The 13,099-nt window shown below is 40.0% G+C and overlaps 1 protein-coding gene across 2 annotated transcripts; it reads right to left on the bottom strand.

Annotated features, from left to right (window-relative positions):
• Positions 1–2,373: 2,373 nt before the first annotated feature.
• On the bottom strand, positions 2,374–12,113 carry LOC120800360 (mitochondrial glycine transporter B-like). 2 transcript variants are annotated; one of them, XM_040146427.1, is made up of 8 exons: positions 11,772–12,113; positions 11,337–11,435; positions 8,755–8,879; positions 8,009–8,093; positions 5,891–6,070; positions 5,102–5,270; positions 3,870–4,033; positions 2,374–3,706 (listed from the first exon to the last, which is right to left on the bottom strand). In XM_040146427.1, exons 2-8 carry the CDS (start codon positions 11,349–11,351, stop codon positions 3,584–3,586), a joined length of 861 nt encoding a protein of 286 aa, XP_040002361.1. In that variant the 5' UTR covers positions 11,352–11,435; positions 11,772–12,113; the 3' UTR covers positions 2,374–3,583. The 2 variants fall into 2 exon arrangements, with proteins under 2 accessions (XP_040002361.1, XP_040002360.1); XM_040146426.1 differs by lacking the exons at positions 11,337–11,435; positions 11,772–12,113 and having other exon boundaries at positions 8,755–11,325.
• Positions 12,114–13,099: the final 986 nt, after the last annotated feature.

Raw genomic sequence — 13,099 nt, 5'->3', positions numbered from 1 at the left:
CATTACGTGGAGGACTTCTGCTTCTGAGCGGACGGCAACCCTCTGCTGTACAAGGCCTGGCCCCAAGGATGAGATCAGGACTACCGGCGTCTCAAATGAAATCACAGCAGAGCTTTAAGCAAATAGGGAGAGTGGGAGAAATGGGTCTGCCAGAAAAGACTCAGCTTCATCTGCTTTTAAATGTCATTTATGTTATTTAAATTTTCAACATTTCAATCTTGCTGGAAAGGTCAAATGTTGGATTTGTTTTAAAATGCTTAGTCCAGATGTTATTCACATCCTTTTACGATGCTTTAAAATTTCTTTATAATTTGTTTTGTATAAAAATTTGTACTATTACTGCCATTTATGCTATTATGACAAGGTCGAGTAAATGTTGTGATTTTTAGCTTTCTCTTGTTTGTGTCTGTCTTTGAAGTCAATTTAGAAACTAAAGGGCATAGGTTTGTGAAGTGCCACAAACCTATTTCAGTTTCGAACAACTCTCCAACCTTATTTTGTTACATATTATTTAAATATTTAATCAAATGTTGAAAAATTTGCTGAATGTCATTTATAATTTGACTTAAATCTTTTTCTTTCATCACAAACTTTCTATGGTGTAAAAGACTGTTTTAGAACTTAACTGCTGAAAATCTGATTTATTGGCAAACGAAAGTTTAACATAATCCCCTTAGGATTCCATATATGGTATTTAATACATTTTGGTTATAATGGCAGGTTTTGGCTATGCAACAGCCGCATCCAGTGGCTCTCTGACAAAAGTAGCAGCATGCACAATCTGGTTTGTTAGTAGCATCGCTGATGAATTCATTAAAAAATACATTAAAGCAAAGTCAACCTACTTTTGATTTCTAATAACAGAAAGTCAAAATTACTTTGAAAAAAAAAAAAAAAAAAAAAAAAAGGAAAATTTATTGAAGTTAAAAACCAGGCAGGTGCAGCATCTGTCTGAGCAAACAAATATCCAAATATCTACAATAACAATGACCATATACAATACAGTCACGACAGAAGACTAGAGGAGTGGTGCGATGATGAAGATATTCAGCGAGGTAAAACTTGCATGTGTGTATTATGGCACACGTAGGGCACAGTTAGATACAAAGCTTGTGTTACACAGCAAACACTGAGGCATTTAGAAATCAATCCTGTCACACGCAACTTACTTTCACCATTTAAAAATACATACATCTGTTGGTCAAGTTTAATTTCATAGCCTCACATCTGCCTTTAATCTGGAGATAGTTAATGGCTCAGCCTATAACATTAGACTCTTTTTCATCTCAGTACTCCGATACTTGTTGGGTACTGATATCGACTTGGATTTTTATCACAAGTTTCCCTGTTATATCACAGATCACACTGGACATTAGTGATCTTTCTGTCACATTAACAAGACTAACAAAAGTCTTGGGTGAGATTACATTTCGGATGCTTAATGATCCATTTTGTTCAGACAATTAAACCATTCAATCTCCTCCACTAATGAGATCTTGCATTTGGCATGGATTCTATAAACACACACATTTTTTTAAAAATTATTTTATATATATATATATATATATATATATATATATATATATATATAAAAAAAACCTTCTTTTAAATCAACACTAATAAATAATATCTATGAGAAAGGATATACTGTGCAAGCAACATAAAAATATGACCTTAATGTTTTACAACCAATAATTCTGTATTAAGTCAAATATTTATGAAGAGCCAGAAAAAAATGGAAATTGTTCAGATCCACGTCTCTCCAGCACTGATATGGATTCTATGTAATTTTATAAACACAATAGCACAATGATTAAGCAATGCCTCACTTGCAAGCTTAATGTTCTGGAAATATGCGAACAGACTACACTTTAATCACAGGAGGTAACTGACCTCAATAAAATCTGAAGTATTTCACCCTGTCATTAAAATATTTACTTAATTTATAGAAAAAAATTCAACTTAGAAAAGTGCTTACTTAAACTCAGGTTATAATGCAAACTGCATCGCTGTTTTTGAATGAAGGTGCCCTGTGGAGTTTTTCTTGTAAATAAACATTTTGTTTACATTCAGTCTTTCTCACCAAAGCGTACTGTGTGTATCCTTGAGATCTAACGAACATGTTGAATGCATTTCCCTCCTCATAACCCATTTGCAAAGCCAATTTTTTGAGTTTTTTTAAAATTGTGCATCGATTATGTTCGTGCTTGCTAGCTTGAAGTCGTCCTCTTCCTTCCTTTTGTTGCAGCATTGCCACATGTCATCGTATGTTACTGCTGCCAACTGTCTGAAAGCAGAACGGTGTGAACTTGGATTCACCTTGGACAGAACTTGCTTTGTGCCATCACAACAACCAATTTAAACTTCACCATCATGGACACTGTGGTTTTAAAAAAGACGCTTTACTGTAAGTGTGTCGGTGCAGTTTGGAAAGCATGTTTATGTGCAATGTGCATGTATATGTTACTGCTGCCAACTGTCTTCAAATAGAATAGCATGAACCTGGAGGCAAAGACTGAGCATTATGTTGCTCGTGTGTGCACAATACAAACAAAAAGTGGACACATTCATAAAACGTTGCTCCACAGCACTACTAATGGTCAGAAACTCCACAGGGTACCTTTAAGTTCTAAAAAAATAATCAAGTATTTCTATTACAAAACTCAAAAATCCACAAAATCCTGAACTGACTGAGATGCCATCACAGGTCTGAATATATTTTAGCTAGAGATGTGACTATCACTATTTCTTTAAAAAGTACATCTGGTTTCATCAAACAAAAATGCACCATAGTTGTATATCAAGTTTAAATTAGCATAGTTTCAAACAGTATGGCAAAAAAGGCTTTAGTGTGGTTACCGAAGTTAGCCCAGATTTTCTTTCCATATTGTAGTTAAGAGTACTTGTGATTGTCTGAGCCTGAAACAAGTAAATGGCCTTTAAGTCTGCTTGTCAATTAATATCAATTGGCAAGTAAGGAACATTGCTCAATCTTAAGTTTCATAAATATGGCAGAGGCCAGAGCTCCTCTCTCCTTCTCTGCTGTGCTTTGCTTTTGACAACCTCAACAGAGGTATGGTACACCAGTTTGCTGATGTCCCGTTTGTCTTGGCAGCATTTTTAAACACCTTGTCAAAGGCAACTAAGCTGCCCAGCCGAGATACAGGCCCTCTGTCAAGTGTATTTTATGAGTGGTAGCCATACCTCAGTGTGTCCATACATAAATAGTAAGAGGAGGAATAAGTTCACTTCACAGCGGGGAGTGTCACTTCAGTCCAAGACTGACATAAGAGTGTGTCAGGTGTAACATCGCAATCTCAAACTTACACACCTATAGACAAGAACAGGCACATTTTCACAAACATTTAAATAACAACAAAAACACAAGCACAAACGGCATTCTCACTCTCTTTTTCTAGGCATCCACTGGTTCCTCTTCTCAAAATCTTGGAAGTGCTGGCTCACTCTCTATAAGCTCCTCGGCTCCCTTTTCTTCTTGCATGAGGCTTTCAGTGAGAAAATAGATCATTATCCCATCATATTCCACCTTTTTTTTTTTTTCACGGCTCAGCATCATTGCTCTTCAGGATTTGAGGCCCATTTGAGCCATAAGCTGTTCGTAGACAGTCCAAGCCATTGCTGCCATCAGGGTGCGCCGAAGAGACCTGGGTACAGCCCCACGAAAAAACCCACTCATACCATGCTCCTGAGGAGAAGAGAGAGCAGGACAGTTCAATAAGATACTTTGTATTGGCAATATTCTACCCTTTTAGTCAACAACAGTAAGCAATGCCAGTATTGCTTCTCAGTGAAAATGACATGCACATAGTAAGAAGAAATCTGCCTGTTGTGATTCGATGAGCACACACCATGTAGATGTAGCGAATAGCATCTGCCGTGCTGCAGTGGGTTGGACTGACTTGAATGTGGGTCTTTACCACGTCTGCAGGCTGCGTGACCAGCGACGCCATGACACCTGCCACCACTCCACAGCTGAAGTTCACCAGCGGGGCGTAGGCCGACAAAGTCACCTCTGAGAGAGAAGAGGGACCAGGTATTAGGAGAAAGCAGATGAGTATACTGATATGTATTGTCAGGTGCACTGCTGATTACAGCAGTGTTTATAATATAAACAAACATTTATGGTAAGGATCCCTTAAATCTGTTCTTTTTAAAATTGTGACCAACACTGAGAAGAACAGGATATCTTTGGCATTTCTGTACCCAAGTTTTTTGTTAGTTATCGGGCAACAAATTCTGAGTGATATATTTAAGATTATATCGGCCGACAGTATCGGACCGGGCAATGCAGTGTGGAGTGGAGCTCTGGACACGTTGTTATAATCACTGAAATGAACATGACCCGTAGTCAAGTATCCAAAGAAATGTGGTGCAAATCTGAAGTGAATTTCCAGGAAATTAGCAAAAAAAAAAAACTCCATTCACATTCCATCCACATATGTGAATATTTGGAGCCAGTTCATTGAGATAAACAGTTGGTGGTGCTAATTCTCCAGTCACGTGTCATTAAACCACTGCAGAAGTTTTAATTTTACAGTGAGATGACGTAATTTAAAAAGTCAGAGTCAAACTTCAAACAATGGAACACAGTGGAAAATATGGTGGAAATATTGTACAATCTCTCCAGTGACGAATGATGTTAAAGTCACATGCTTCACGTACATCATAATATTTGCCAAGTCTGTTTCCATCGTACTTTGTCGCGTTTTGTTTTTAGGAGTACACCAAATATTACACCTAAGCCAAATGTTTTTTGCAATATTTCAAACTTTTTTAATTTCACTCTTTTTTTTTTTTAATTTACGGTTTCCACTCAGTTTATTAATTGAATAACTCAAAATGCATAGTAAAACAGGTGGATGGAAATGCAGTCTGTGTTGTTGGCCATCTGGGTGCATAAAAAACAGGTTTAAGACAAACAGTACAAACACCCAAAACCCACTTTTGGAGACCAAAGATTCAAAAGCACAAAAATCATACAGTATACACTTGGTTGATTTTTCTGTGGTAGAAGCTAGAAAGTAGTGTCTCTCATTTTCATGAACTCCATTTTGATATGCTGATGCGGTGTCGCTCTTACCCTGAGACAGTGTCCTCTTGGCCTGGCTGTAGAACATGACGTAGATGCCAGAAAACGGAGCATCTCGGAGGAGCGTGGCCGTCAGCCCCGAGAACAGAGCCCTGATTCCTTCGGTCTCATACACACTCCTCAGAGCCCCGGACACACTCACATAGTTGTAACAGCCACTCTGAAACCAAATATAAACATCTACAATGAATGTGGAACATGTTTATTCACACCATTGCTTTTATGACACGGGGACTAATTGCCTATTCACCTAGACACACCCAGCCGGATACACTGCTACAGACTGCTGCTGTGGACTACCAGTTGTAAATTGTGAATCCTCTTCTGTTTTGTCCTGCGGCAAAAAGTATCCTATAGGCTGGATTATGAAGAGGAGCGTCATCTTCTGTACCAGAGCCATCCAACTACTTGTAATTCAAATACTTATTATAAAATTGCTACTTTTTTTGTAGCCATACTGACAACCGTGTATGAGGAGTGCCTGAAGACATAAAATAAGACTCATCCAACATATTGGTGAGCTAATAGCCCTGCAAAGAGAAGCTTCCTTCCTTCTTGTGGCTTGACTGTTGATAAAAGCCATTTGTTATTCTTGGCACCTGTTGAATACATGTGTCTGCTGAAGGTACACGTGTCTGCTGAAGCACTCATTGATTGACAACAAATGTAAAGTATGATTACATACATGTAATGTATGTAATCATACATTAATGTAAGATTGCCTTTAGTTTAATTCCGTGGGAAACACTGCTCTCAGTATGTAAAGACTCTGTCACTCACCTCAAAGCGTGTCTTGATGACTGTGAATGGCAGCATACAGACACCAGCCACAGCTCTGGCACCCGCTCCGAGAAGAACAGCCTCACCAGCGTTGGGTGCCCGGTCTAGGAAGTAGTGCTGCTTCAGGGAATAGAAGGTGCTGAAGTAGATGCCGACCCCGGGGATACAGCGCACAAACGACTGCCAGAGAGAAAAACAGGTGTTTAACATTTCTCTAATCAAGCCTTTTGCTTAATGTGATGCAGTTAAAGGCTTCAGCGAAGAAAAAAAAAAGCCAACCAAGAGTATAATATACAACTAGCTCCATAAGTATTTGGACAGTCACACAATTTTCATAATTTTGCCTCTGTACACCACCACAATGGATTCGAAACGAAGCCATGAAAATGCGAATGAAGTGTAGCCTTTCACTTCTAATTCAAGGGGTCTAATTCAAGGGGTTTAAGAAAAATTTCACATTAACCATTTAGGAATTACAGCCATTTTTATACATAGTCTCTCACTGTCAGGCGCTCAAAAGTAATTGGACAATTAACTGACAGTCATCTTCATGGCCATTTGTGGCCTGTTCTCTCTTTATTTCATGACAAATTAAGCAGATAAAAGGTCTGGAGTTGATTCCAAGAGTTGAATTTTCATTTGGTAGCTGTTAATGGGAACTCTCAATATGCGGTCCAAAGAGGTGCCAAGTGAACGAGGCCATAATTAGGCTGAACAAACAAAAGAAACATATCAGATAGATGGCAGAAACTTTAGGAGATGCCAAATCAACAATCTGGTGCATTCTTAAAATGAAGGAATGCACTGGCGAGCTCAGCAACACTAAAAGGCCTGAAAGACCACAGAAGTCAACTAAAGTGGATGATCACAGAATTCTTTTCTTGGTGAAGAAATCCCCCTAACAACATCTACCAAGGTCAGGAACACTCTTGAGGAGGCAGGTGTACCATTGTCAAAGTCTACAATCAAGAGACGCCTTCATCGCTGAAAATACAGAGGGTTTACTACAAGCTGCAAACCACTGGTAACACTCAAGAACAGAAAAGCTAGATTAGACTTTGCCAGACAACATCTAAAAACGCCGCCCCAGTTCTGGAACAAGATTCTTTGGACAGATGAAATCAAGATTAACTTGTACAAGAACGATGGGAAGAGAATAGTATGGAGAAGGAAAGGAACGGCTCATGATCCAAAGCATACTACATCATCTGTCAAACGTGGTGGAGGCAGTGCTATGGCACCGGCATGTATGGCAGCCACTGGGACTGGGTCACTGGTGTTTATTGATGATGTGACTGCTGATAGAAGTAGCAGGATGAATTCTGAACTGTATAGGGCTGTACTATCTGCTCAGATTCAGCCAAATGCTGTAAAACTGATAGTATGGTGCTTCACAGTACAGATGGATAATGACCCAAAAAATACTGCGAAAGCACCCCTAGAGCTTCACAAGCCAAAGAAATGGAATATTCTTCAATGGCCAAGTCAGTCATCTAACCTCAACCCCATGCTCAACTGAGCATGTTCTTCACTTACTGAAGACAAAACTGAGAGCAGAAAGACCAACAAACAAGTAGCAACTGTAGGCGGCTGCAGTAAAGACCTGGCAAAGCATCTCAAGGGAGGAAACTCAGCATTTGGCGATGTCCATGGGTTCTAGACTTCAGGCAGTCATTGACTGCAAATGATTTTCATCCAAGTATGAAAAATACTCCTTATATTTATAATTGTTGTTTTGTCCAATTACTTTTGAGCCTCTAAAAATGAAGGGACTGTTTAAAAATGGCTGTAATTCCTAAACTATTTGTGAGATATATTTTTGTTAAACCCCTTGAATTAACACTGGAATTCTGCACTCCAATCACATCCTGATGGCTTTGTTTCAAATCTGTTGTGCAGGGGCAAAATTATGAAAATTGTGTCACTGTCCAAATACTTATGTCCCCAAATGTATATCATGGTAATCTGAAAATAATTTTAACATTTTACAGTCATACTACAAAAGTTTTTTAGTTTTCTTTGACTTACTAAATAAAGCCAAAGTTATGTGTGTTCATGAACAGAACCACTGTACTAAATGGATGGTTTTTTTTTTTATAAATAATAACAGGTACTCACTGGTGAAACTCCCTTCCACAGACCGAAGAAATTCTCTGTCCTAATAACACTGACGAAAACAGTAAACATCCCCATCTTCGGTGCACTGCAGGATGAGGTTTAGGAATGGTTACGAACACATTTGAAGGTGCACACATGTAAAAACCTACAGACTCTCAAAGACAGACGACAAAAAGTTTAGATTTTCATGATGTAAACAATACACCTTTGAACATTCATTAAACACCGATATTATCCTCTGGAAATTGGAGCTAAAGCATGTCCTCCACCTGCGGATCATTGTTTCATATAAATATCCATTCATATGTTTCATATAAATATCATATAAATATCCATTCTTAGCCACTAACACATCCTCTTCCTGTCCTTAGCATGACAGTAGGATTACATGGTTCTGGTGTGACTAACTGCCCAGAAGATTCAGGCTGTCAATGCCCTCGGATTTTGTCCTGCCATGCTGTGTGTGTGCGCATGCGTGCTTGTTGTGTTGTCATACATGCCTTGAGAGTATGTTTATCATGGTGTGTGTGAGTCGAAGTCAGGGAGAGCAAAACGAAGCTAACATTGGATGCATGCTGATGTACATGCATCTGAAGGCATGCAGGTGAAATAGGTAAAATGTGAGTGTCTGCATGTTCACTCACTCACTCACTCACTCACTCACTCTCACACACACACACACACACACACACACACACACACACACACACACACACACACACACACACACACACACACACACACACCCTGGCTTGGCATTGTTCTGTAGAGTCTGCAGCCGTGTCTTGACCAGATCCAAAGGCTGGAAGAGAAGCGTAGAGCAGGTGCCACTGAGAGAACCACACATAAAGGCTTTGAGAGCCGGGTGAGCCTGGGAATGATGACAGACAGAGAGAGGGACGATAGAGAAGGGAGACAGAGAGAGATACAAAGAAAAGTGGAATGGGGGAATGGCAAAGAGAGGACATAAGGGAGAGAAGTGACAGGATGAAAGAATGGTGGACAGACAGTGGACCGAGAGAAGGAGAGGATGGCGAATGTAGAGAGAAATTGGAATTATAGACACAGAAGAGAGACACCAAGGAAGATGAAGGGGATAAGGCAAAGACAAATATAAGTTAATAGTCATGGTGTAAAAAGCATAAGCTGAAAATGCACCATTCAACATCATTCTCTATATTGGTCACCTCTTGTTAAACGCCAGGGAAACATGATCTGAACAAATATCTGCATCAAAAATCCTGCCATAGCATAGATGTGCCCTTGTGTGAGATTTACATCCTTACAGAAAAACAAAACTGGATACACAGCGGAGATGATTTAGATGTGCAGAGACAGTTCCCACACACACACACACACACACACACACACACACACACACACACACACACACACACACACAGGGTGTTGGGCAGAATTATACTGAGACTCAACATTATCTGTGGTTACATGTCTTATCTACAAACAGGCAGAGAAGGCATGACCTACAGACATGGAAAGACAGTTGGACAGTATTTAATTTAACTGCATTTGAAGGTAAAGACACAGAAAAACATGTATATAGGGAAAAGTAGGCAATTACAATAACCACAATTACAGCAACAATAACCATAATATAAACTGACAGCCCTATACATAAAATGTCTCCTATGCACGCCACATTCAATACACATTACATTAAGCTTCTACACATGCACACACATGCCACTTTAATGCACACATTATGCACAAACACACACACACACACACACACACACACACACACACCTACCTTGCCCAGGCTGCCCGGGGCTCGGCTCTGAGAATCCTGTTTTGCCTGCATTTTGCCCTCTTTCACCTCCCTTTCCCTGCAATGCTGCTGTTACAAGTAGCATATTATAAAATAAACCTCCATCTCTCTTTCCCAAACCTTCCTTCCACTCTCTCTCTGTTTCTCTCTCTCCAGGCAACCCACAATGGCTTTCTCATGTGCTCCCCCCACCCCAGCCCCCGTTTCTCAGCCAAGGCAGAAGCTTAATCCAGCCTGCGTTTTTCAATGAGATTCTATCTTTATCTTCCAGAGACCCACTCACACATCTGTATTTCAGACCCCCCCACCCCTACGAAGCTCACTGCTAAATTGCATCTTTGTCAAACGGCATGAGTCACAAAGTGGCTGTTTTTATATGTGTGTGTGTGTGTGTGTGTGTGTGTGTCTGGCTGTGTTGGGAGGGGGCGGGGGGGTTAAATATGGGCCACTAACAATAGTAGGAGTCAATTTACACAAGTCGTTAAGTAGCAATCTACAAATCTGCTTGCAATCATGTATCTCTGAGTTGACTAGAGGGCACAATTTTCCCCACAATCTTATCTTATCCAAATTCCAAAATATCCCATGAAAATAACCAAAATCAAACTTTGAGAACAAATTATCATGGTGACTTCCAGCCCGTGTGGCTGGGGTAACAATTCAGAAAAATCAATCCCATGTTTTTATTATGCCATCCACATCATTTCTGTCCCACCTGTGATAAAGGTCAAACAATCGCGAACCAAGAGAATTCTGTCAGATTCTAGCTTTATTTTGATTATGTTTATCAGGAGGTGTCAGACACTTTCACAGAGTCGGCTTTCTCATTACCACGGGCAGGAAGGACAAGCATTGTCAAGAATTATGCATTTGTGGCATTCAGTGTGCTCTGGATAGGCAAGTCTCAACCAAATATCATTAGCAACCAGCTAAAAGGCAGCTGATTTTGTCCTTTGGGTTTAACTAGGGTTGGGCATTACTGTGAGAAAATTTAGATGTTTCCGCTGTCATTATAATAACTTACAATAATTCTTAAATATCTGTGGGTGTATTAGGTCATTGTGGGCAATGTTGCAAATAAATGAGCAGGACTGCTATATGGTAACATTTGATTTTAGTATGATTTTGATGATGTGTTGAGGTTTCTTGATCTGTCAGGTATTTAATCAGCTGGAACACACATTGCCATTATCCACACACACATTCCTTAACTTATTTTCCACACAATTTACAACATCTCAGCTGAGAAGGTTACAGCTGGGATACAGGGTAATGTTTAATGTCTGCTTGTAGTTTTAACTGTTGTGCCATCAACTTGGACTGGGTGTTCTTTTGTATCATTAATCAACAACTGGTAGCCTGGTTGGACAAATCTAAAAAATAGTCTATTGGTTGGACAAACAGTCTAACTATTTAAACAGTTTGGCGGGTATGGGAGAATAAATGCTGATACAAATATGGGTTAATTCATAGAGCTAGGTGACTGTCTCTCTGTATTATCATGATGATCACAACACGGCACCTAGTAGGTGCACTCACCGCGGCTAACTCCATCTTTGACCTGGAAGTTGAGCCGGCTGAGTCCAGTTCCTCCTCTGCTGCTGCCGTTTTGAAGGTGGTTGATTTCAGCCAACGTTACTAAAAGAAGGAAAACCAGATGACACCCATTAGTCATTATTATAAAACAGTATTAGTGTTTAAGAAGCCGCTAGCAGCAGGCTACTTATGGCTAGCTTATATGTGGAGATGAAGGCAGCAGGACAACAGCCTCTCTGGAAAGGAAAGACTAACGCTGACAAGCCGGCTGCTTAGAGTCTGGTTAAAAAAAGGGCACCGCTTTGGAGGCAAACGCCGTAAAACATGTCATCTCTAACTGTTCGTTTGTTTTGGAAGAGATCCCCTCGCTGCGCAGTTAGCCACACACATATTACTTGAATAGCTAGCAAGCTAACTTAGCATGCTAACTCCTCTTACCAGACTTCGAAGCCTGTTAAGGACTGATGGAGGTGATGGCCACCCCTGCCAACTCCAGAAACACCATTTTCTTTTATTTACTGCGACAATCTGCGAATGTTTCCGACAGTCTAACGTTAGTAAACACTTCCCCTGCCAGGCTGAACACAGAACTTTCTGGCAAAGCTAGTTAGCTACAACGTCAGCGGTAGTTAAGTTACTTAACTTTAGTCTGGCTCTCTTCTGCAATAATATGTAACACAAGCAATATCCCGGCGTGGTCCTGTTTTTTTCTTTTTGTTTTTTTTTCAGAGAAAAATTATAAATCCTAGTAATGTCTGTCGTACAACTCTGACTACCGCTGCCACTGCGACCGGTAGCATCTGACCAACACGGTTCACCTCTAGCAACTGCGACACACACGCCGTCTCACACACGTGCACACACACACACACACACACACACACACACACACATTGGTGATAAAGCTGGCTAGTTCAGTCAGAGGTGATAGTGGGATTCGTGTGCGAGATCGACATTAATAGCTACTATTATATCTAGAATGTGGAGTTGATATTAATTCGTTTTAAGGTTGAATTCCCAAGATAATGCGCAGGCATGTGTAGTGTGTACGGTGTAGTCCGTGCAGTTATAACGATGACCCCAGGGTGTCGCTGTTGTCCCGTGTGCTGTCCCAGTGTAAACCGTTTGACACAAGGGTGGTATACCTATTTACACATTTTGTTGCTTTTTGAAGTGAAAAGAGGTAAATAAAACCCCTTGCAGCAAACAGACATTAAAAAAAAAATGTCGCTTCCTTAACACCTTATAACGGTTTTTTTCTTTTTATTTAATGAACTTAAAAAACAGAAAATAAATGAATGTTCATTAATTGTGGCATATGTAAAAGTTTTGACACCCCACTAAACAGGCTGCTGCTTTGAACTGAATGCGCACAATCACTCTTTTTTAATACTGAGCACTTTGTGTCTTCATAGGCTTGTAAGATGTTTGTGTAATTTACAATGTAATATATACACAGTATGTTAATCTGGCTGTGTCTTAGTATTTGTTCCACCCTGTGTTTTAATTACAGAGAGGTAAATCTGCAGGTGCATCAACTGGCAGATGACTCAAGTTATGCATCCACACGAGTTTTAGGCAGTCTACTTTAAAAAAAAGAATTCTCCAGTAGCTGTTACTGTGAAGCACTGTGGTTTAGAAAAGTGCTACATGAGCAAAGTTTTTTACCACTTACGTAGCCTACCCTAAATCAATATCCCTAACATCGCCATTTCTGAGTCCAGTGGCCACCGTTTCAGCTCCCCCCCATGGCATCATCTTATAAG

This window comes from Xiphias gladius, chromosome 15, assembly GCF_016859285.1.
Source record: "Xiphias gladius isolate SHS-SW01 ecotype Sanya breed wild chromosome 15, ASM1685928v1, whole genome shotgun sequence".
In the NCBI taxonomy this organism is placed as follows: domain Eukaryota; kingdom Metazoa; phylum Chordata; class Actinopteri; order Istiophoriformes; family Xiphiidae; genus Xiphias; species Xiphias gladius.
The sequence above is the reverse complement of the archived record's forward strand: the minus strand, read 5'-3'. Positions and strand labels throughout refer to the sequence as shown.